Below are 19,422 nucleotides of genomic sequence, written 5' to 3'. Positions count from 1 at the left end.
TATAGCAAAATTAGCTACAGAGCGATGTTTGTAAGAGGGCTTAAAATAGCGTACGGTAGACTTTATGAAACAACGTTCGCATCGTTACGTGCAAAGACTGAGAAGGAAGTGTGATGCATACAAAGAGAGAGTAAGTCACTTGTATTAATCAACGACATTCTTGTTTGACGAATTTGAAAATTATCGTATTTTCATGAACTTTCTTGATTTTCATGAAATTTATGCGGAAAATTATGATGAATTTCATAAATACAGTGTTTAACGAAAATCTTGGAAGTAGATTTTTACCGGAAAAACCAAAGCTGCAATATTTTTCTGGTATAAATATAGCAATCCTTTTCGAACTCTCGGAAGTCGTTTCTCTGCTTTGGTTTCATTCGTTTTCGAGCTTTCACGGATTTCCAGCACACCTCTGCACATAACTAATGGCTTCTGTCAATGCCGGCGAAGTCGGGATCGGCTTTCGAAGTTCGGCATGTATATACGAGATGCCCGCAAACAACAAGTGGGAGTATTTTGAAAGAGTTGCAGACTCGGGATTTAAGTTTAGGAGAGAAATAAGGCTGCTCGCTTCGTGTCGGAAAGCGTTATAAGTGTAACTTGTAATTTGGGTACGTATATCGAGAGAGAGTGAGAGAGAGAGAGGAAGGGAGAGAGACTTCTGAGACGCCAAGGAGTCGGACGACAAGAGGCCAGATGCAAGCACCGATAAGTTTACGTCGGTTGGTTCTGGACGGTGGCCATTCGGAAAGATGAGGCCACCGACTATTATAGATTTTGTCAATCAGAAACTATCCCATTGCATCTCAGGCGGTCTCTAATTAACCACCTTCGCATCTTCGCAAAATTTCACACCACGAGCTTTTCTTCGGGATCCAACATGTAATTAATTACAACGTCGCGTGGTTAAGTAAAAACAAAAAGATGCGGATGAAGTGTAATCGGATTCAATTCAATTAAACAACACATTATCGATGCATTAAAAATTTACGAATTATGCAAGTTTTAATTGATGTAAAGCCAAATTGTCGAATATTTTGGTTTTTTTTGAAGGGATTGAATTAACGAACGGTTTTGTTTACAACTCTTTTATAGATCGAGCGTGTAGTCTGTTCAATTTTGATAAATAGCACAGCCGCCAATATCAGTTCATTGAGGATGATTTGTTAATTTTTTTTTTTTATTAACCGAACAGCTGAAGCAAATTCATTCAAATCATTCGCAGACGTCGTTTAGTCAAAGTTGGACCAATCGTGCAGATTTTACAGATCGGAAAATTGAGCGGAAGAGTTTGGCAACGATAAAATATCACCTGTTCACGTTGAATTTTCATTTTTTAACGCACCGGTGATCTGCATAAGATGCAAATTTTATGCGGCTCTATGCACACGGCACTTGATTTCGTAGTTTTGTAGAAAAACCGAATCGGCTTGCCACTGTGAGCTGCCAAAATTCGGCCGCCTACGATTGACGTTATACGAGCGCAAAACCTAGCGCAAAATAATTCACACACGTATAACATAATCGATGCTAGACTTTTCGCGAGTTGGACGGTCGCGGCATGTGTGTGACTTTATTGGCAAACTGAAAATTGCGTTATTGCACGCGATGAATTATTTTTATGTAACGCTTCGTAAAAAAATTTGGAAGTTCAACAAATCGTATTTTGCAAGTCAGCGTCACTTGTATTTTTGACACGAAATCGATCCCAGCCACTGTTTTCATTGCGCTCTGCAAAGCTATTCAAAACGAGCGCAGTAAGCGCGTATATAGAAAATTGCAACTGCTATTGTTGAAAAGTTATTTCAATGTTATTGTACTCCATGATTTCCCGAAAATTCATCAAAATCGAACCGAAGATTTTATCGATTACTTCGCTAATGTTCAACAATGATCTGGTAGTCATTTTAACTCCGGCACGCATTGATTTCAATCCAATAATTCGAGATTGAGCGCGGAGAAATGAATCGGGAAAAGCCCCTTTTCATCTGCTACATCAGCCGTTTCGCAGTATTAAAAGTACCATTTATTTTTTCACGCTAATAAAAATGTAAAATGGCGACAATCATTCGGCACCTCGTGTTACCGATTGATCATGCGGTGAATGAAGAAGAAGAGTGCCGCAAGCCAGCTGAGCGCAGCTATTGATCGTTCTCAGGCCGGGAAAACTTGCACATATAAATAGGCATATACTGTGTATAGGTATACATAAACGCAGACTTATCGGCGCTCGGCATTTGTTGGCGTGATTCGCTGCAGCGCCGCTAGAGGCGATACGGCTCGCGAGTTTCCCGCGATGAAAGTTCCTCTTCGACTTCAACGCTACCCGCCTCATCGAAATTGTCCCTAGCTTTGCGCAGTGGCGATATCGTAACCAATGAGGTTCTACCGAGGTGCGATTATTGCTAGTTGAAAACTTTTACCAATACCCCGCCATGACGATGTGAAATACCATCGGCTAAGGCAATTTTTGAAAGTTTCTGCGGAAACTGATAATATCACTCAAAAAATAATAGGTCGTTTGTAATGAATTCCCTGATAACGGAGATACCACGATCAACGTCACTTAGGGTCTTCGATGATATACGCTAGAGTTTTATTACGTCGATGACGGGTGATGCTCGGGCAAGAATGTTGAGAAAAGCGGACAGGCGTATCGCCGTTGCGTAGCGGCAGTGATGTAAGCGACGAAGTTAGCGGCTTTTTTCGTGGAAACAAAGTTAAAAATAACAAATTATCCAACTTTACTGTAGACACAGGAGTTAGGTACACATACCTATGCGAAGTTAATGCCGCGAAAACCTGAAGCATGTTGCGCGATCGATGTCACACTGCACTTTAATCAAAACTATATTTGTATTGATCTAAGAATTCCGACATATACATATATTACTGGTTATAAATAACGTACGTAATATTAATTGACGATTTTCTTTCAGGTAGCTGGAAAGCGAGAGGCTGACCAAGAAGCCGAGGCTCAGCAATGGATTGAGAGAGTTGTCGGTGAAAGATTTCCCGCTGGTACGTTATGCACGTTACGAATATTCTCAATAATTGGTACAAACCATGAATCGTTTTTTTTCATACAACAGTTCAACGATCGAACCATTCCATTACAGTCACGTAACCTTACACGGCAATTAATTATACCGTATAATAACGAGCGGAAGTGACCGTAATAGACAGGAGAAGAACAGGGTAACAGAACTGGCAAGGAACTTGTAATTTATCCACGTCATCACGCCGGCGTGTTTTTGCTTTGGACATTTAAAAATGCGTAGAATATTTAATGTGTTATTTAATCAGAGGCTGATAGTCATAGCGAATAAATTCCTGAAATAATTAATTTAATCTTTGAATATTATTTTTAGCATGTTTTTAATTAACGACAGTCGATCATTGGATATTTTAACAGAGTTTAAGCGCTACCCGCTTACAAGATTGGCGTTAACTCGGTGACGAATCGAATCGTGATAAGAATTGAGCCTCGTGTAGTCTTCTTGTTATTATCTTTATAAATCGTTTACACGGAAAGGATGATTTAACGATCTCTCGAAATAATTAAATAACGATAAAATTTCTCGTGTATGTAATACATTATTATACAAATATTCGTTTCACGAATATTATACGTTTTCAGTTCAATTCATTTCGAAAATAGCTCGATATAAATTGGCTTACGGTTGTAAATAATTTTTAAATTTCGGAAATTTATCGCGCACGAAAAATAGCATCAGACTTGAATTGATAATATCTTTTGTTTTCTACCTGAGGGAGATTACTGGAAGAGTTGTGACGTTGACCACGTAACGCGTTAGGAAAAAGACAACCATTCTTTCGTGGGATAATTCATTGTCCAAATATTTAGTTAAACGCAATCTATAAAAGTTTTTAAAAAACGTTTGAACATAGCTGTAATCCGTTCCGCTGCACATGATTTTTATTTGTAGAGGCTTGTCAACAGCGGGAAACATTTAGGTTACGCAGATCAAATTAACTCGGCAAAGTAGATTGCAGTTTAAAGAGTTCAAACGATTCTTCCAAATCACTTACAGACACGCTATATCTAAATCGATTCAGTTTAAAATCGGACGAAAAAAAAAACACCGCATGTGATTTAAAATATTTGCGAGACTTCAAATGAATACAAAAGATTTTATAGAATTCAAAAAAAAAAAAAATAATCAAATTATTTGGCAAAATTTCACGCGTGACGTACACACCGGATTTCAAGAGTTTGAATATAATAACACGTATCTGCGAGACAAAGAGAGAGAGTGAGAGTGGCAAACCACAGACGCGTACAAATCGTAATACAAGGGCATCATTGATCTTCACCGCCCCGTTAAGAGGGGTGATGTTACCCCCGCGCGTTTCTGCGATCCTGGTATTACCCGCTCTTTCTTACGTCATCGGTCGTTACCGAGCGGCTTCCCGCAGCCGCATGGCTGTTAAAATTTAACGAGCGGCGGTACGCGAGGCAAGCGGCTCCTCTCACGGCATGAGATCCTGATCGCAGAGGCGCGTCATCCGTCGATGTAGCAAGCAACGCTGGCGGATCCTTCGGTGCGACTGACGTAACGTAACGCGCGAGACGTATTTGTGTAAAACTGTACATGCATGGCATGTACGTACCCACATGCAACGAATTGAATGACAATACGCGCGTGCGTTTGTTTATCTAGGTATATATTTTTTACACCCCGTATACGCGTCGGTACTTACACAGTATTTATACACAACACCACTCTACGAACGAATGGTGCCGCACAATTATTATTCCCTTCATGTCAAAACGATAATTTTACCACGTCGCGGTAAACTTTGAGGGACAGGGAAACACACCAGCGATGGAGCTCCTCGGTACTGTCACTTGTTACAACACGTTGAACATTTCCCGCCGTGATTCAACCTACCGTAATTACAATGTAATAGGTAAAGTTACTTCATTTGTTATCGGTATTATTTGTTGAATTCTCGGGATGAAAATACGAAAAATTTCAAATTGCAATCGATGGAGGTAAATAATGGAATGGACATCGATGGGAAGAATCTTACAACATTATTAACAGGTATAATAATATGCATAGGTAAAATCGAACCCTTTGAGGTGCGTGCTTTCGATCTTATTGTTCATTCACTGTACAGATAGATGTCAGTGACTGATGCAGTAAACCGATGTATTTAATCCCGATTACGTTATGAAAATTGTGTTGTAATTGGAGTGTTTAAGACAATTTCTACCCATGTTTATTTCTCTGGTTTCGTGCAAACTGTATCGTCAAGACCTTCGTTTCAAGATTGGAACGGATTTTCATAAAAACTCACGTCGTCGTTTGAACCCATTCTATACGCAATTCTGAACAAAAATACTCCAATAAATTTTCTACGAAATCTGAATTTAGAGATATATCAAGTCACATAGAAGTTGACCAGGGTGGGGGTGCCGTTAAGAGCTTCCCCCTATTACTCGAAATGCGTAACGTCAAAGAAGTTGGGACAACGTGCGGAGTTACGCATGCGTGATTCTTCCGTCTTGGATGGATATTCAAATACGGTAAACCGCGGGGTGAAACTTTACAAGCTGAAAGATGTTGACACGTTGTACGGATGTGTCGAAGATGCGGTGGGAGGCACATAGAGGCCTTTGATCGACGTCTTATCAGCGGAACTCACGTAAACGCGACTAACCTCTACCGTTTGACTGAAGTCCTGATGCTTTGGTCGACGGGATGGAGGTGGCCAAACGTACAAACCACCCCCACTCGTTCTCTTTTAACACCCCCCCACTTTACTCCCGTGCAATGCTGCAGGCACATCGAACTCTTCGAAGCACCGGAAAAGCTCTCTCTCAACGGTGACAGCCTGGTCCTCTATGGACCAAGACGCACCTGTTTCGAGCATCGCGACGTTTCCACTTAATCAGAACATTCGAGGTAATTTGTTATAATTCCGTTAATGCAAGACCTCGATCTGGATTCTCGACTTTATTGATAGTAATCAGGTATTACAGGGTGATTCTCATTTACCAATTCCGACTCGTTTAAACTGATTCTTGGGCTAAAGCAACAATACCGTAAATTATCTATTATAAGAGAATTTCCGAATAACAATATCAAAAGTTTTAGAGAAATATTATGTTCTCAGAAAGTAAGTACCCTGGAAATTAATAAATAAGTTGAGAAACCCTGCACCAGAACAAGTGCAGCAAAACTCTAGATAAATTTTTCGTCGAGTTATGCGGAACAATTTTTAAACACAAGGTTAGTTTGCGGAACAGTTTTTTCATTTCTGAAAATCTAGGGCTTTTATGGACATCGATAAAAAACAAAAAACAAAAAAAAAAAAAACACTTCTCTTCTCTAACAACTCGAAACGGTTGTCAAAATGAGACTAGAACTAGACTCGAAAATCTGCATACAACAACGTCCTAGGCAAGATTCTATCCGAGGTTTACGTTTCACCTTCTAGGAATAGAATAAGCGCTAACTAAGCGTTCTTCCGAGCAGTTCCTGTTGGCCTGATCGTCTTGTCTAGGATGGAGTTGAACGCGCCGCCTAGATCCGTTTTAGTGGCGGGTTGCTCTAGGTCTAGGCGCGATTGAGTCCGGGACGCTCTCTGCGCGGAGATGGGCGCCGGGTTGAGGCTCCTTTTGATGTTACTCGGTCGTAGAAAATTTCACACTACTTTGATCGAATTACCCTCGGCAGCCGCATGCCTGCTGGGTGCTGCATGGTGGGAAATAGTTTCCAGGGTGCATTCCAGCCTCCCTCCAATCCGAACAGCCACGCCACTGTGCCGAGGTTTTCAACCACTCCACCAGTCCCTCTGGACTCGTCATATACCGTCGTGTGTTCACGAGGAGGGATTCCTGGAGCCGATGTGTGCCTGATCCTGAAAGCTCGTACGGCATGCCGGGCACGATCCAGAATGGCAACCCCGGAATCGCCGTCGCTGCTGAGTTGGTCGTCTGCACCTAGTTGTATCGGAAATGCGATGGACAGCTTTAACGAACCATTTATAAGACTGGACTGGTTGCGATATTCGACGGAAAATTCTATTCTCGATTCTGTCGGTCAAAGCAGATCGGTAGTTATCTTTATTGTCAGTTATTATACTTATTGTTTTTCAGAGTAGCTATGTAAGAAATCGACAAAACGAATGACAGATCTTTATACCTATTTGAGGATATCTTCTTATTTTATTTATTTTTTTTTTAATCGAAAATTTGACATCTTTGACGTACGATAAACATTCACCTTTGGAAGAAGAACGCGAGCAATCGGAATCAAGTCGAGTGCTCTGTTGTCCTCGTCTGAAATTTTTTTTAAATCATTGCCAAGTTCCTCGGTACCATAAATTCGAGACCCATGAATATTCCATGGACGTAATCAAGGTTATTCGCCGGTTTTCGACGGTTCAAGGTTCGAAGGGACTATCGATTTACCGTCAGAAGTTCGTCACTTACCGTCACAGGGACGCAACCCTATCAGGAACGCATGCCTAAGGGTATCCGAGAATGCATACTATACCCTATGCGGAGGATTACCGCGCTTGCATGGTGCGCGCTGGTTTCACAACGACAAATGTCGTGCCCAACGGGTGAGACGCGATCCTTTCAACGGCAGGAGGAACCTTCGGTCAAAATAATTCCGAGGGTTGGAAAAACGTATCTGGATCTAGAATCCGACTCCTCATGTCCGCCCACCCAAACCTCTGGTGGGAAATGTCAGTCATCTGTCCGTCACAGCAGCGCATGGCGCCCAGACGCACCAGGGCATCAGCAGACAGTTGAGGGATTTATGACTTGCCGCGTCTCGAGACTCGGCCGTATCCGTTTTCCATGCCTGCCTACTTCCCTCTCATACAATTCTAGATCACAGTTTTCTTTCATTCGAACAAGGAGTCCAATTTAACCTCACTATCCGGGGTTCAGGGTTTTCCGCTAAAGTTTCAGCGATTCTGAAAATTTTATTCGTCGTTTTTGGTGAATTTTCGGGGGATGAGATTTGAATTTATTTCCCTTACCGCCAAATTGGCTACACTCGTTATCGTGTAATTGGATATCCAAGTTCCGATATTAGTTTAGATGACCGTACTTTACGTACATACTTGTATACGATATTTTAACCGTGCGATAAGCAAGCCAAATGGAAAATTGGGACCTGGAAGGACGCTCGAGTATACATACGTGCAGTCCAATTGCAGATTATGGTCACGTGTAGTGAGTACTGGTACAGCATGGAGCGTGGGCGAAGGACCGCTACAAGCAATCAGACTGATTGCGCAAACTGTCGTTTATAATTCCCCGGATATCCGTTCTCGTTGGCTCACTGAATAGGTACAACGAAGAACAAACATGCGTTTATACTGAGATTTGACGAATTGAAACTTCCTTTCTTTATGTATTATACACACATTTGAAGAAATTACATTCACTGAAGTAACACTGGTCAACAAAAATTCAATTTTTGTGCGTAACATGACAACTTTTAACTGATTACGTTAGGAACAAGGTTTAGTTATAACAGAATTGATATTAAAATATTTTAGATACGAATAGTTTTATGTATGATATTTTTAGTTTTGACGATAATGCAGTTTTTATGAACAAAAATTAGGTTATGTATAGTGTAACAGTACACTGGTCAAGAAAATTTTGTAACGAGGAAGGTGCTTACTAATTTTGAAATACCTATCTGCCCTTATTATGAAACCATATTTATTTTGATTCGATCGGGTCTAGTTTTAGTGTTACAGCTACTAAGAGTAAAATTGAATGTTTATCTTTTTGTCTTATCGTTGTTTAGTCAGGGTGTTTTGTTATTTATTGTAACTGATTAACTGGTATTTATAGTAAGTAACAAAACACCCTGGATCAAAGAAAGATTAGGCAAAACGCTAAACCTTCAACTTTACTGATAGTACCTGTAATGCAAAAATTAGATCTGATCGAATAAAAATGAATATTGTTTTATAATAAGAGTAGATAAGTATTTCAAAATTAGTAAGCACCTTCCTTATTACAAAATTTTCTTGACCAGTGTAATATTCTCGGCTGACAGTTGGACGATGTATCAGGTATACTTGCAGTTTCAAAGTGATAAAAGTTACAATCGTCGTTCATGGGTTGTTCGTTCCATTCGCTTTAAAAATATTGTACAATCGCGTAACGGACGTTTCATGATCGATCTCATGTACTATATTGTCTTTCCCGCTGTCAAAACTTCCGCTTGGTTAATCACATCAGTGAGCAAAAAACTCTCAATTAAACATTATTCCTTGATCAGGCGCATTCATCCTTTTTCCCGGCAGCAAGGGACATATCCAGTGTATTCACTGAGAAAAATTTCATTTGTTACAGTTGCTAGAAAAATTGGGTAAAAAAAACAGTTACGAGAAAATATAGCACCAGTGATTGTAGTGAGAAAGAATAGTAACGGATACAAGACTTTTCGGTAACAGCTAGAAAACTAATTTTCATTTTGTACCTAGAACTATATTTTTGGATTGCGGTAAAAAATGAAAATAGTTACGGACTGAGTGGTAACTGGAACTAAAAATTTCTCTCACCAGTGTTCAACCGCGTGCAGGCAGATCAATGATCGGCACGACTCTTCAGCCGTCCGTGACGTCACTGGGACTCGGTTTTATACTAGGATAGCAATACTGGTGAGGTGGATGAATGCAGGATGTGCAGATAGCGCAAGTGCGTACCTGTTCTGCAGTGTTTATAACACTTTGATACGATTCAGTGTAATTCTCCTGACCTCTTTGACCTTTCTCATGATCTTCTCCGAGTCGACGTTGAATTCGTCAACCTCTCGCTGTCTCGGGTTGTCAGACGTCCGTCAGAAATTTGTCACTGACGTCATTCTGAGACAAACCTATCAGGGTTGCATCTACCAGGCAGATTTACGACCCTCGAAGCAACAGGTGGAATTCAGCTGTACGTACATGTGCTGGGAATGCCGCGTATAGACTGCGATGGAGGCCAAAAAGAAATTCGCTGATGGATGTAATATAATATATGGTATATTCGGTCTGATAGTTTTTCATTCGTCAATGCTCAGACTCAACTTTCTGTCTAGTGTTTCTGTATCTTTGTTAATTCTGAAAGAATTTATAATTCCGGTAAGGATAGATTCGACGATACTGGAAATAATTGCGAGCTATGAAAATTTCTGATGCATGTGCGCCAAAACTTTCCATGGTAGGATCAATATTTGGAATGGCTGATACATCAAAATTTCAAACTGTATGCGAAAATAAAATATAACACGAAAGATGAATTGTTAGAAATCTTGATTCTCAAATGTGTCACTGACTAGAATGACTACTAATCAGTGAAACTTTCAAAAATCAACATTTCGAACAATTCATCTTTTCTCATTCTAATTTCGCATGTTTGAAATTTCGATGTATCTGCCATTCCAAATATTGATCCTTCCAAGTTTTGAACCCCCACCTGAAAACCACTTTGACAATGAGCGGCACGGTCGCCCTGCGCAGCCGCCGAATAAGACGGGAAGCAACCTGTTGCTCGGAAGTCGTAAATTCGGTCACAGGATGTTGTCCTGGTGATATTCGTGGCTTTGACGTCTTTATGACGACTCACTGACGTTTAATCAATACCGCCCAGCTCCTGCCTTTCCACCGTGATACCACCTCGCTTTCGGAGCTACTGGTACGCCTTTCGCCCAAGAAAAATGCAATCTTGCAGTAACTGGGCAAAAAAAAAATAATAACAATTTTATTATCGTATCGAAATTCTATACTTCAAATAATCTTTACGCGGATATAAAAAATTTGAGTCTGAAAGCACAATTGCACGTCATTACTACTGCGGTGTTATTAATTTTCTACACATTGACAGAGACGACATCGGGTTCTAGGTAATTCCTACAATGGGTATGTATAATCATTTATGGTCAATCGTGAAATTACAGAAACAGAGACTCGCGCGTTGCTTGGTACTTATTTTTATTCTTGCTAAAAAGTAAAAACCTATCGAATCGCATCAAAAGTGCGAGTAACGAGTATTGATTTCGTGTCAAATTGTCGAAACGTGACGAGGATGACATGTCAACGTAGCAGGATAGCATCGGCTGCAGAAACAATGCGTCCTCCCAGGGATGGTATGAATATCAACGGTGTGTGCACGGCTGAAATCCGGAAGGTGCGTCGACCTCGAGCACGTCGTGAACTTTTCCGTGTCAGGGCGTCGTCTCGGATGTAACAGGCCACCAGCCAGTCCAACAATCTTTAGTCACCGATCATGCGTCTTGCACCAACTGGTCCAGCCGTCAGGCGAACACGTCTCATCGATTTTCCGTCACCTCCTTGTCTTTACGACATCTCACCCTGTTTTGGCCGTACCAGGAATCTATCAGGAACGATTGGTAGCCTGACCAAGGAACCGGGTGTCATTGCGGACTCGGTTCTTACACAACTCTAAATTTGGTGCCTTGTACAGTTCAAAGGGACTTGGAAGTATGGGTATGTTTCTCTATTCCTGGAAAGCGTTCTGAAAATGAGGTATCGGACGACAAACAACTAATTTAAATGCGGACAAGTCGAGAGAGGGAAATAAGTATGGGTCTCGAGAGTTTCGAAATGTAGCCGAGGTTATCGGACCTGATCAATCTAGGCGAATGACTCTTTTTCCATTCGTTTTGAAAAATTGATATCGGACACGGATTATGGTTCTCAATTTTCGCCGGCGGAACCACAAATGTATACGTTAGGCACGCTGCTGGAACATCACGATCTGATTTCATGTCCCGCGTACATAGACTGGAAATTTACCATACATGCCAAAGATAAGCAAAAAAGATCATTTTATATTCGCCTGGTAATAGGTCCAAACAATTTCCCAGATATTTCAATGAATTTTCACCAGACTGATCGTCTTCGCAGCTTCCCTTCAGCGCCGATATGCGTTCCTGATAATTACGAAGGCTGGGGGCGTCCCCAGGGACAACGGTACGTCCCCAGGGACAACGGTACGTCCCCTTTGAGGGATAGTGGACCGATCTTGGGTATTGCATTGTGAATATCGAACTCGACACATGGCCACTACTTTAATGCTCTCCTGGTACCTCGGGCGAACAAGTCGCTCTTCCCCAGATAATAATTGACACACCACACTGTCAGCGTAGGAGAGAAGTAGGAGAAGAGAAAGATAAAATTGCCCGTCAACAGTTTTATCCGTACTTAAACGCGTGAAAAAGAAAAAAATTCGAATGGAGATTGTCGTGTCATCGTTAGATCGAGTTTTATCTTGAACGTTTTCGACGCTTGAATTCGAGTCGCGACAACGGAGAACTGCGCAGTATAAATCATAATTAACATAATCGATATCTCGAAGAGACGGAGGCGAGTGGGCCACCTCTTAATTCTCGGTTCCGATCGACTGTCGATGGTGTGTCATAGCAGAACGCAGGGTTTCGACCAGTTCTCTATCAGGGTAACAGGTTTTTCGGGTAGGTTTCGTGCCGTGCGGATCGAGTCTCTCGGAATTCCACTGTGGTTCAAAACCACGTGATTCAACGTCCTTGCAGGACTAGGCTCGTATGGAACGGTGGGAATCTAATTCGCAAATCTGTAACGGGCGCGGGAACAGAGATGGAAAGTAAGCCGAGAACATTTTTCTTACCAAATTCGATAGCTTTGATAATTCAGGGGTGTTAATCGATTTCATATTTTGCGATTCCTTAAATTTTTTAATTATATATAATAATATGTGAAATATGGAAACCGATGGATGACTATTCAATCATATGATCATTTAACCGACTTTACACCGGTTTATTCTGTAGTAGAACATAAATATACATTGAAAATCAGAAAATTAATATAATACCTACAATCCGGCGCAGATTACTACCGTGCAAATTGATTAATTCTTAAAATCTAGATGGTCGAAAAGTTTGAAAACTGGTACGAATTAAAAAAAGTTCAGATTATTCACATACAGCCCGAAATATTGGCAACAAAATGTTGAGGCGCCGGTGAAAGCAAAGCAAAGAAAACACGTATCAAGGTTTTTTTTTAACTTGGCTTGAACAACTCGATTTTATTCCGTTTGCTACCAAAGATAAAGGCACATACGTAGCTGGAGATTGTTATAGGTGTTGAACCAGGTCACAACCGAGCTGCTCTTTACACCCGGCACGCGTATGCTCTCTTAGTAGACTCTCAATTTTCATATTCATAGACGGTGCATATATTTACAAACTGATTACAAGGCGTACCCAGCCGAGTATCAGCCGGCCAAGTATTCAAAGCTGCGTCGTCGTCTAGCACGAGGCGCAACGCGTGATGAATTCACCGTTCGAACTTTAAAACCGGCGCGAAAACTGCGCGCATTCCACGCAGGTTGAGACCTGTTCAAGACCGAGATCTTGAGCGGCGAGTGCGCGGAGGGGGGATGGAATCGCCTTGAAAGTGGCGGCGGAACTCGGAGTCCGGCATGAGCGCCTGATGTGCGAGAATCATATATCCACCGAACGCGACCAGCGCTGATCTATTGGTCGGTTGGCAGGGGGTGGGAATCGATATATTGATACACATCAGGTTGGAACGTACACGCCCGGAGATATGGAACGGCGAGCAGGAATTGAACGCGGCTCTGCTGTAGTTCTACAAGGTGGTGTAAACTCGAGCCGGCACTACAACGGCGTCGAGCTCTTGGATCAGGCTGAGTTCCTGGCCTTCAGAGACGAGGCTCGTCGTCTAGGTAGAACTAGAGCGTAAAAAATGTCGCCAATCCTTGGGGAAAAGAATTATCCAGCGTAAGATGCGCGGATGAAAATGAAAACAAGAGCCACGGTCGCCCCGCCGGCGAACCGGCGAACCGGCGCCGCTTTATAACCTAAAAAATTAAAGTCGCCGCCTCGGTGTACGCGAATCGTTTGCTTTCCGTTTCGTAAGACGAATGGGAAAAAATTTGATGCCCCCTTGGCGAGCCTCTTGACGCACCCGGATTCCAGAACTCGAAGCGGGTCGTCCGTCGTCTGCTTTCCCGCCACCCGCTGCGGGCTGCTAGTCGCTCTTCCGTGCTGTAATCCTGCGGGTAAATATCCGATATCCGAGGCCATCTACGTACCTCGGATAGCGCTTCCCGCCGATTTAGCGCTGCGCACGACGTCCTTGCGCAGGTTCCATTTATCGCCCGTGGTTTCTAACAAATTTGAATTCAAACCCTGGCTACTGGATTCTTCTCTTGCATTCTTCGAACGTTTGACTCGTTCCCGAACGATATTCGAGTCGTACTGTTTTTCAACTGTATTCCTGGTGTAATTCTTTGCTGCTGAAAGTTTTTTTCCTTTTTTTCTTTTAAATGTTACTCGCTGGTGATGGTTCTCGCAGAAATTATCGCATCAATATGATGTGAGGGGTAAAGAAGGATAACTTCTGTTTTGTCTCGATTGATTTCGAATTGCAGATCAAATCTTGAGGCTCCAAAAGATCGTTAAGATAAAGCAAAACCTCGTTTTAAGGATTTTCCTAGTTGTTCTCAATAAGCTCCCGAATTTCCATTAGATATTTGTGCGTCATTATAATATGTAAATGAATAAAAATCGCTAGTTATACTGTCAAATAATCAATGCATTCGTCCGTTTGGTTGCAGGGATCAGTTACGAGGACGCTTTGAGGGACGGTGTGCTTCTGTGCCGTCTGATGAACAAGCTGCAGCCTGGATTGATAACTAAGATCAACGCTTCAGGCGGTGACTACAAGTTCATGGACAATCTGAATCAGTGAGCGGTTCTTGTTTTTCTATTAGTACATACTAAAGTGCATAGTTAGCTAGTTGCTGGCCTCGGTCGACCGAAATTTCCTATTCACACCTAGTCTTTCTGGTTTCCTATTCGTTGAGGGCATTTTGGTACGTTTCCACTAATCCTGCATACCGACATACTAGCTTACTCTACTCACCTGCAAGCTGTATTGTCCATGCGTGAATCACGGCTCCAAATGGTTCCTGGCTCCCTGATATCAATTCGACTTTACGCAATCGACAAAGTGTTTTGCGACACGGCCGTTTCTCGACCGTGAGCCGCTCGCTTGCAGGAGAGAAATATCGAGAACGGCCACGACAGACTCGTTCGAGAGGCAATCAATCGTTCTCTTGGTCGAAGGAACCCTGCGCCAAAGATGAATATAATACGCTGCACCTATATCTACTTGGCAACAACGCACCTGCGATTATTGACCCTCATTTGTGAATTCGGAGTTGATAACGGTGTTTTGAATCAAGGGATCAACGAATCATTCACATCGAAAATGATTTCGAGAGGCGATAAACTGTACGTCTAATATCAACTCGATACAGAGATCCCAAGCTGGTTTAAACTCTAATCGAGCTCTTTGCTCCTATGCTGCCTTGATCAACAAGCACCAGTAAAGTCCTAGGTCGGAACCACGGCTGATTGGCATGCCGAGTAGCTTTGGTATACAGATCGTGCAATACTTGCTATACTAAATTCATGCCCGGAAACAAAGTACACGAAACGAAAAATCGTGCCCTTATCTTATCACCGAATCACGCCCATGCGGTAAGATTTGACTGTTACAGTTGATTGATCGAGTGAGCTTGACGAAAAAAAATGTGCAAAAAAAATAAATAACAGTAACGATCATAAACATTACAGCATGTTTATCCCTACGGAATTTTACCCATGGCACGGGGCTGGTCGGTTATTTTTTGTTCGGACATTTCGAATGCCGCATGCCGCTTTCTTTCCCGGTTTGCGAACAGGGTATCATAAGTAGCCACGGGATAACGGCAATCGTGTAAACTATGCGGATGTGTTGGTGCCTGCAGATGGCCTATAATAAGTCACGTGCGTATAATAATAGCGAACACGTGATCGGGAGATGAATGCTCAGTTTTGTCCATTCGCAACTCCGTCTCTCATCCACTCAGAGATAGGTTCATCTCGCTTTTACCCGAACGATTATACGATCCTGATTAGCCAATTGCGTATGAGGAGGTCGATTGCTCCGATCCGTTCGAATGACAATAATTCCCGATTATTTCGGCATTTAGATTTCCCCGAAGCAGCAATTCAAAGATTACAATAACGGATCGACTCGTCGTTGGAAGCCTGCCGTTTTTACTTCAATCGCCGCGCGTCTTTCGAACAACGTTATGTCGGTATTTTTCGGATTACGAAATTCGCGGCGTTTTCTCCGTCTATTTTCTACGGTTAAAGTGAGAAGCCGCGATGCGCGGCGCGGCCACTCCACATTACTCCCTTTCTACTCGAAAAACATGTCCACCGAGGAAGCCCCTCTGTGAAAATTCTCAGGCCGCAGCGCGGGAGTGGTAAGTTTTCGCGAAGTGATAAAACTGCGCAAACGTCGGCCATGAATCCTCCGCCTGATTGTTTATACCTATATTATATCTGTGGGATATTTCCCGCTGCGTGGAAACCGCGGTTTCATGCACCTCCGGTTCATGGTACTCTAGTAGTCTTCGATTGGAGAAAGTTGACCAAGAAGAAAGTGACAATTAATTTCACGTTGTAAGTAACTGAGCTCAAAGTTAGACCTATGACGGGCAGATCCTGAAATTGGCACGATATCGCACGAGATGGGATCGCAAATGGATCACGTAAACATGCCCGATGCAAGATATTGCGGAGCGGATTGTTGATGATCGAACGGATTTGATACCATCGTTTTGAATTGCGCGTAAACAGTAGCTCCTGAAAAATGTTTAATCAAATAAAATGACCCGAGGTCAGGGTCGGGGGCGGTTATGCTGATGAGGAACATCCTAACAGGCTGTACATACATACCTACATACCTATGTAGTACAACACAGGCCTCTGCGGTTTGCAATGTTGTTCCGTGCTCATATGCGGTAGACGCGCCGGCAACCAGGAAAACATGTTCCGGATGAAGCCATCCGCATTCCTGGTACCGTTTCACATCCGTAGCGTAGATGCGTTCGTACACAAAAACGCGGGTATTTGCGCGAGCTTCTCGTTTGTCGCGAATGTCCTGATTGCCTGATCCTCAGAGATTTGGAAGAACTTGGTTTTCTCGGACAAACCAAAGCTAATCGTCCCTGGTACGTTCGCACTGATCGCGCCAGCTCGCCTTCTCGACCGACATTTTGACGCTTAACTCGTCGCGTACGTTAATTAACGAAATCTCTTGCCGGATAATTAACGGCAAAACAATAGAGGCGCTTCACTAACTCGAATTTCTGCACCGGCGAACATCTGTTCGAAAGAGCTTACTGCTCGATATCCACGCTTTGTTTCCTCCCTTTGTCTTTGACGAGCTTTTACCGTTCTTAACAATCCCCCTGTACGATGTTCACTTCCTATCTTTTAACTCGAATTTGTTTACAGGAAATGAAATTTGTTGTTTATCCAGGTGTAGCTGAATAGTTCTGAATTCGGATATTCTATATTTTATTCACATAAATTACCCATGTCTTTTGCATATATTTCTAATATCCTGTAACTAATAAGAAATTATTTTGTCGAACTATTCGACTCATCGTTTGTTCGACAGTTTCTAAAACTAGAATGATTGTTTTTTTTTTTTGACAATAGTGTAGAAAGTTGTTCATAACTATAGACGTACAATTGTGTGCGGGAACGTTGAATAACGGGCACGTTTTAGAATTATAACTTTTTGGTCTCTTCTTTATTCTAATCCACTTCCTTATATTCTTATACAGATTTCAGAAGGCCTGCGTCAAGTACGGTGTACCAGACGTCGACTTGTTCCAAGCCGTCGATTTGATGGAGCGCAAAAACATTGCCCAAGTGACAAACACGATTTTCGCCATTGGTCGTACGGTGAGAATTCTGCATATATTTACAAGTTTGCGGTGTTGCAGATTGAACCTGCGATACGTAACTATTTAAAATTTGTTTACAGACGTACAAGCACCCTGAATGGCGCGGTCCTTGGCTGGGCCCGAAACCATCCGAAGAGAACAAGCGGGTCTTTAGCGAACAGCAGCTGAGGGCCGGTGAAAGCGTTATCGGTCTTCAAGCCGGTAGCAACAGAGGAGCAACTCAAGCAGGACAATCGTTCGGAGCGACGAGAAAAATTTTGCTCGGAAAATAACGAATGAATACTTTTCACGTGTAATGCATGTATAATCATCGTGCATAATCCATAACCATGTTATATTTTCATCTCTATACTGAACGTTGCAATTATTTAAAAAAAAAAACAAATGTTTCCATTGTAGTTACATACACGCTGTTATATAACATACCTATAAATCAATTTCAGAATATAATTGTACAATTCTAAGGTGAATGTTGGAAAGCTCAGGATTCCAGCGATTGCGAACCAGTGGGTATTGGAACAGCCGACTTACGAACGCGATGCGATGTCAGCCAACCGTGGGGCAGGCCAGTTCTCGGGGACCCCCTCGACTAGGATAACAGCAGGGACTTGATATCAGACCGCGATATGTAGTCGCGAGAGTTGCGTGTCTGTTCCAATCCCACACTCCAATGTCGTTATGCTGTCCTCGTATCAGGGGAGCGCCGCGGAGTGGCCGCGCCGCGCATAACGCGCCCCACTCTATTCGCGGCGCAAGGAGCCGCGGTTATACGAATTTAACCGCGGGTCCGCGGCAAGCCAATAATCATCAACGAGACGACGTTTGAATCCTCGCTAACTTACAATCGGACCGTCTCGTGTTTCTGCCAAATAAATTGAGACGAAATTACTGAGCAGATTTCTTACGGCGAACTTCGCCACATGTACGTACGATGGGGATGTCAACTGATGTTACTCAAGAATTCCAGAACCATCATCACCGGTAAAAACATTTCTGAACCTCTGCTGAGCTAGTAGCACTTGTCCAATTCACTACCGAGACGTGGTTGATGAAAGAAAAGAAAATATTAAGTGAGAACCAGAATCAAAGCTACCGTACTCTGCAAATTTATACCTACACTCCGATCCCGAGTAATTTCTCACGCAACTGCGCGTAAGGCGATGGAGTCTTTTTTGGCGTCATCTGTTGTTCCACGCATGTTTGTCGAAACCCGTCGAAGACTTGTACCGAATCTTTCTCATGTTCATGGTCTCCTGGTAGCGGGGAGTTCATTGGTACGTTTCCACGGTGCTTCGTGCTGCAGCACTCGCTCAACCTGATCTCGTTGACCCAGAAATGATCCGAACAATTTGCGGATCCATTCCTCCGTGCCAGTTTCTCTTTGGCGGGGTAAAACTCGGTCGTGGATTGGATCAGTGACCATCGTCGACGGCCTGTTCGCCTGATGAATCGCGGACCTTACTTGATCGACAAAAGTGTTTTGTGACAAATGTTTAGAAGCCCGTCGAAGATTTTCGTCTTGACAAATAGTAGGATTTTATGAGGGCTTGTTTATTTTAATTATGTTACGTGGTTTGGCGTCATGGACTCCT

At 42.6% G+C, this 19,422-nt stretch overlaps 1 protein-coding gene and 1 non-coding gene across 3 annotated transcripts in view; both read left to right on the top strand.

The window, feature by feature from the left end:
• The window catches only part of LOC107224936 (muscle-specific protein 20), a 31,671-nt gene extending 13,439 nt beyond the window's left edge, over window positions 1-18,232 (top strand). For both annotated transcript variants that reach the window (XM_015665196.2, XM_046737313.1), the window contains exons 2-5: window positions 2,940-3,021; window positions 14,636-14,765; window positions 17,708-17,828; window positions 17,911-18,232. In XM_015665196.2, the coding sequence (XP_015520682.1) occupies window positions 2,940-3,021; window positions 14,636-14,765; window positions 17,708-17,828; window positions 17,911-18,102 (525 nt within the window). In that variant the 3' untranslated portion in view covers window positions 18,103-18,232. The remainder of the gene's footprint in view (window positions 1-2,939; window positions 3,022-14,635; window positions 14,766-17,707; window positions 17,829-17,910) is intronic.
• Window positions 2,349-2,489, top strand: LOC124294354. The gene has a single exon (XR_006904287.1). It is a non-coding gene; the product is annotated as a U4 spliceosomal RNA (small nuclear RNA).
• Window positions 18,233-19,422: the final 1,190 nt, after the last annotated feature.

Source organism: Neodiprion lecontei, chromosome 4 (genome assembly GCF_021901455.1).
Source record: "Neodiprion lecontei isolate iyNeoLeco1 chromosome 4, iyNeoLeco1.1, whole genome shotgun sequence".
NCBI classification, from domain to species: Eukaryota; Metazoa; Arthropoda; class Insecta; order Hymenoptera; family Diprionidae; genus Neodiprion; species Neodiprion lecontei.
This window is presented reverse-complemented; position numbering and strand designations above follow the sequence as displayed.